Source organism: Gekko japonicus, unplaced genomic scaffold (genome assembly GCF_001447785.1).
Source record: "Gekko japonicus isolate JY-2015 unplaced genomic scaffold, Gekko_japonicus_V1.1 scaffold308, whole genome shotgun sequence".
Lineage (NCBI taxonomy): Eukaryota > Metazoa > Chordata > Lepidosauria > Squamata > Gekkonidae > Gekko > Gekko japonicus.
The window spans coordinates 1,327,617-1,333,616 of record NW_015164673.1 but is presented as its reverse complement, the minus strand read 5'-3'; the positions used below and the strand labels follow the sequence as shown (position 1 = coordinate 1,333,616).

The 6,000-nt window shown below is 43.8% G+C and overlaps 1 protein-coding gene across 1 annotated transcript in view; it reads right to left on the bottom strand.

Moving 5' to 3' along the window:
* Nucleotides 1-3,929: 3,929 nt before the first annotated feature.
* Nucleotides 3,930-6,000, bottom strand: part of MTMR7 (myotubularin related protein 7) — a gene marked incomplete at its 5' end in the record, with an annotated part of 39,991 nt that continues 37,920 nt past the window's right edge. The window contains 2 exon segments of the mRNA XM_015409245.1: nucleotides 3,930-4,292; nucleotides 4,845-4,971. Of these exon segments, the coding sequence (XP_015264731.1) occupies nucleotides 3,930-4,292; nucleotides 4,845-4,971 (490 nt within the window).

Here is a 6,000-nt window from a genome sequence, read left to right as displayed (position 1 = left end):
AGTTCCTGTGGCACACAAAGCCAAGTGGTCATTGTGATGCCATTAATCGCCTTCCCGTTTCTGCCAGTGTGGCAGCTAAATATAGCTTGGGTTATTCCCGTCTGATAATGGATAAAAACGTATGGGTTATACAACAATTGAAATTGGCATATTACCTTAGTATTGAAAATTTCTTGAGTGCTAAAGTTGAAGTCAGGCCAGGATGCAAAATAATTGCTAGGTACAGTTTGAAACCACCACAGTTTGAAATCCGTAGCCTTATATTCAAGGATTCTGTCATGCCTCTGGATATTATTTTGAAAAATAAAAGGTGGGCTTCCTCTTTCACTAGAGTCAGCTCCAATATTTCCCAGAATTCCTTTATTTCTAGTACATAAATAGCATGTTACATCTGTATAAGCTTCTTGATCATCTGTCTCCCGGTTCAGTTTGTGTGGGGGCAGCCTGCATGTGCTTACACCTTCTTCAGTGGAGATGGAAAATTGCTGGAAATTTTGAAACCATGGGGGGAGGGTGTTCTGAAACATTGGAGGAAATTTAAATTTAAAATACATAAATTTATAACAGCATATAAAATAGGGCTGTTGGACCCATGTATGTAATCTAAAGCATAAATGCCTTCGTTTTCTAGAAGAAGAAGAAATTGCAAATATACCTAATATTTGAGGGAGAGTTCCAATGTTCCCTCTAAGCTGTGGAGTCTTGTGAGCAAAAATTCTGTTCTGTGAGCTGCTGGGATTAAAGTTGTGAGCCAGCGATTTGGCTACTGCATTAAATTAGTCTGCTCTGGAGTCCTCCCTTCCTGAGCTGAGACACAAATGTGTGAGCCGGAGGCTAAAAAACTCTGAGCTGGCTCACACTAACTCAGCTTAGAGGGAACAGTGCTCCAGACTGTTACACCCTATGCGACTTCAGTACATCCATCCGAGAGGTAGAGAACAATAAAAACCAAAGGTAGAATACAAATTCTTTAGTAAACGATACTCTGATCTGAATAGCCTTGGTTGGCCTGTTCTTGTCAGATCTCAAAAGCTAAGCAGGGTCAGCCCCAGCTAGTATTAGGCTGGCTATGCAGAGACAGGCATGAAAAGCCACCTCTGCATGTCTGTTGCCTTGAAAACCCTACGGGGTCGCCATAAGTCAGATGTGACTTGACGGCCAAAAAAGTACAATTAAACTGAAAGGTCCTTAAAACCACGGCCATGCAGCCCAGAAAATCTATACCTAATGACCTTAAAACTCCCAATAACTTGCTTAAAAAATTCCAAACAAGCAAGAAAGACCCCTGCACCTGGCTTCATTGTGACTGTAGACCTCTGTTCAGATGCGCTTCTCCATCAGCATGGAAATGTGTATCCACACCCTTCTGAATGGCTGGATGTTTTTACGTGAATGCACCTGTGCGTCTGCATTCAGGCCTGCCAGGTGTGATCTGACTACAGCTGGATCTGGTCATTAAGGGCCATGCAGTAGCCATAGGCGTCACAGCAGTGATACTTGGTGGCTCTTTGCCATGCCACCTAAGGCTCTTCTGAGGACTGTTCCCCAATGTGACATTTGCCTCATGTTTCAGGAAAGGGGGCACAGTCCTTGCACAGCAGGGCTTGTGTTTGGCAGGTGGTTCTGGGCTATCTTTAAAATGCTGGCATGGAGCAACAGGCCGTGATAGTGTTTCCTGTACAGATGACGTGTCCCACATTAATGCTTATTTACTGCAATGGACATGAATACCGCCTAGAATTTCCATGGGTGCAAGAGGGGGATGGTTTTCTCTAATTCCCCCTCTTCTGCAGCAGCCTAGCATGGCTGCTGAAACGCCGTTCTTGGGGAATAGGAAACCCCAAGGTATAGCTCGGGAGGGAAACCGATGTCTCCTGCAAGAGGCAGAGTCACAACCAGCCTGCTTGGTTCTCCTCCTGTGCTGAGGTTTGCTGAGAACCAAGGAAACCCACCCACCACATCCCATCCCGCTTTGCCTGGGATTGTTACTCTGGTGTTAAGGCATGAGAATCCCCTTCCCCCCTTTTATGCTTTTATACTGGCTCTTTTGTACACTAGAAGTGTAGGGGCTGCGTGTGAGAGAAAGAGGTGTGGGAGCTGTTCTCCACTCTGACTGTATCTTTCAGCCTGTCCTGTGTAGTTTTTTAGGGCTGTCTCCCTCCAAGGAGCAAGGCAAGGCATCCGGTGGTGAAATGTGGGTAGAATTTCTCTAGGCAGTCCATTCACACCCAAACGTCATGAGTAAATTCAAATCTTTAATAACTTAGAAACTAGAGCGCACAGTTAACGGGAAACAATCAATCGACAGGTTTTTCGGCTGACTACTTAGTTATTCATATACAACTCCTGCCTCAGTGATCACTGTTCTTCTTGCTCACCGCAAAACCTGCCTCGGGACAGCAAGTCCAAAGCCTTTTACACCTGCTATCCTAAAAACAACTTGTAACTGGGGGAAAGGTTTACAGTTTAAAACAAACCTAGTCCCCCCGAAATCATGAGAGGCTGTGTGGGGCCCCCTCAGTTGGTAGAAAAAAGGCATGACACACACACACCTGATTAAACAGAAAGATCATGCTATAACCAACATCTGTCTGTATAGGATTTATTTTTTTAAAAGTCACATCAATCTATAGACATAATAGTTTGACGACATTAGACATCCCTGTGGCGAGTTTGTTAAAATTCTAATGTGATGATCTTTAAAGGCCTCGACAATGGGTGTAGGCAAACCTACAAAATGGCAAACGTGGTGGGAGAGAATCTTGCTCCCTAATGCACAAGAAAAGGGCCATGTACAAGTAGGGGACCGAAGAGTGGCACAGAGACAGGTGCGTGTGTGTGTGTATGTTGGTATTTTCCGCCTTATAGCAACATTAGTATCTTCGGTTTAAGTTGATCAAACAGCCATTCCCCTGGCCCCCTAGGAAATGTCGTTCTGTGGGGGTGCTCAGGGATCTTTCACAGATGCGTTCTTGGTACCTTCACGATACAATTTTTCAGATTCTTTGAGGAAGCCTCAGTTATAAAATAAAGGTAAAGGTTCCCTTACTCAAAAGCCAGTCGAATCCGACTCTAGGGTTGCGGTGCTCATCTCCGTTTCAAAGCCGAAGAGCCAGCGCTGTCCGAAGACGTTTCCATGGTCATGTGGCCGGCATGACTAAACACCGAGGCGCACGGAACGCTGTTACCTTCCCACCGAAGTGGTACCTATTTATCTACTTGCAATTTCTTGCTTTCGAACTGCTAGGTTGGCAGGAGCTGGAATTAGAGACGGGAGCTCACTCCGTCATGCGGCACCCGGGTCTCGAACTGCTGAACTACTGACCTTCCACAGCCTGCAGTTCAGCGTCTTAACCACTTGAGCCACCGCAGCTCCTCAGTTATAAAATAGAGATATACTTATAGTGTAAATACAAAATTGGTCGTATCTCAACCGTCAGTAAGATAGATCCAGGAAAGTTTAAATTGATCCAGTGTTTTATCTTTAGCAAAAAAATTTAATGGCGAACTACTGAATCTGCTAAAGATATTCTTCTAATCAAAATCAGGAAGAGATATGATTCTAACCATTTTCTTGATTCCAGTATTTTTGGTGGAGCTTTTTTGGGGAATGATTTATATTGGTGAACGCTCCTCTTGAACCTTTTGGGATGGGTCCCATTGCTTACTAAACACATAATATGAATAAATAATTGTAAGTTAAATATAAAGCTTTCATTTTGTACAGCTCTGCAAAGGATCCAGGGAAGATGAAGTAATTCAGTAAAGGCATGAATATTCTAAATGTGAGAGATGACTTCCCATTCTGACGTTCTAGCTTATGACTTCATTACACCTGGCTTTTTATTAAACTGCACAATTGCACTACTCCCTTTCTTTGGACAGTCTTTTTTCTAAAACAGTCTTATCACCTGCCAGCCAACACTGTTTCAGACAGTGAGACAAACAGCGTCATCTGAATCACGATCTTTGGCGCTATCTTCACTGGGCAAACAACTTCCTCCACTTGGGGACCGGCAGCTCATATCCTCCACACCTGATTCCTGATCACTGTTGGCTGAAAGATCTGGATCCGAGCTTTTCACATTATCTTGTGTAAGAATCAGAGCTGAATCTTCTTCATCTCCCTGAGAAGTACTCCGAGAGGGAAATGACTTCAGATTACCAATGTAATCCTGGGGCGTGTTAGCTATGCTGTCGTTAGAGGTAGAAAGTTGTAACGCGTTGATTCCATTTTGTTGCTGTGTCGTCTCACCATTATCTAATCGCACTTTTGTAAGCTTTGCCAGTCTCTGCAAGTTGAGAAACAAGAATTCATTCCCTAGTTAGCATTTACATAACTACAGAAATATCGTACGTAGGGGAAACCTGTACAATAACAGCAACTGCATTGGAAGAGACTGTTGGCAGAGGGAAACAGTGAGACAAAACTGCAGTGGAGATTTAGGAGACTGCCTGGTTTTTCCAGGCAACATAACCTTTAGCCTGAGAAATTTATCCCCCCCTTTAGACTCCTCCCCTTTATGATGCTCATTTTGGTTGGCTGCTCTCTAATACGTTCGTAACGGTAACACATCCAGAAGAAGAATGTACCGTTTTCAACAGTCACAACCGTGGGTGAGCCAAACCTCAGATCTGCCCATCTGTCTGTGGCCTCTTCAGTGCAGGGGCAGTTCTCTGTTATGCAGCACTTTCCTCTGCCCCAAGGTGCTTTTTTGGCTCATTGAAAGACACTGATCTGTCATGCACGGAAGCCCCGAGCGCTGGCTGAACGTACCCCACAGTGGAGGGGCACCCCACTCAAGCAGAAGCGTGACTTCGGATTCCAGCCCAAGGATTCATACCTCTTCTAAGACAACCAGCTCTTCTTCTAATTGCTGTGTTTCTTCCTTTACCGCCATAAGGTATTCTGTCACAGATTGCCGAGGATGCAGACCTTTTTCAAAACGGTTGTACATTCCACTCCAGAACCTGGAAAGAAAACATATATATGCGAGAATGAAAAATGTTAACATAAGGCATGACAGCACTAGGAAGGATGGGGGGGAGTTCTCACACTCCGATTTGGAAGTGGACGTCCGCCAACTGCCTGGAGAAAAAAATACCCTGTCCCTTTAACGTAGGCTTTAATAGGATACTTAACCTCCATACCATGAAAAGCTTCAGCTGCCCATTTCTGCCCACTACAACTCTATTAAAGAGACAGGGCATTTTTCTCCAGGACTTTTGGCCACCCTATTGGGAATGTGAAAATTCTTGGGGATATGATAGCTCTTGATGCCCACACAAAGCCCACCGTGTAAATTTAACAGGAGGAAGTGGCTCTACACACACTCTCTCCACCCTATTGGGATGTGAAAATTCTTGGGGATATGATGGCTCTTGACGCCCTCACAAAGCCCACCGTGTAAATTTAATAGGAGGAAGTGGCTCTACACACACTCTCTCTTTTGTATGCACCATTCTCCATTGAAACGAACTGAGTTACAATACAAATATTCCCAAGAAATACACTTGTGTACTGTTTTGAGCCTTTTTCTTAATGAGCTCTTAACTGTCTATGTGAGTTGGCATTTATTCTAGCTACTGTTGTAATTTTGGAAAGTGATTTACTGCAGAAACATTGTTTCAACTCTCCTGAAAAATACACAGGCAGTAAAAATCCATTTCTATATTCAACAGGTGTATGTTGCAATTGAAGAAGCATTCTTACTGGAAACCAGATGATAGAAATTTCACAAAGTGCAGAAAGTATACAGTGGCTACAATCCACCAGTAGCACACCCCAAATTATCTAGTGCTAAAACTAAGACGATGAAACACCTGAGTCTATAGGCCAACTTTTCTCTATATAACCTTGTAACCTTGAACGATTGATCTACGCCTGCTTCTGTGTCCTCTGTGCAAATAAATGTTTGCTGCTAAAGAACCGTTCTCCATTAGGACATAAACATAAGTTGTTTCTGAGAATGGGATACGTTGTAACAAATACTGGGAATG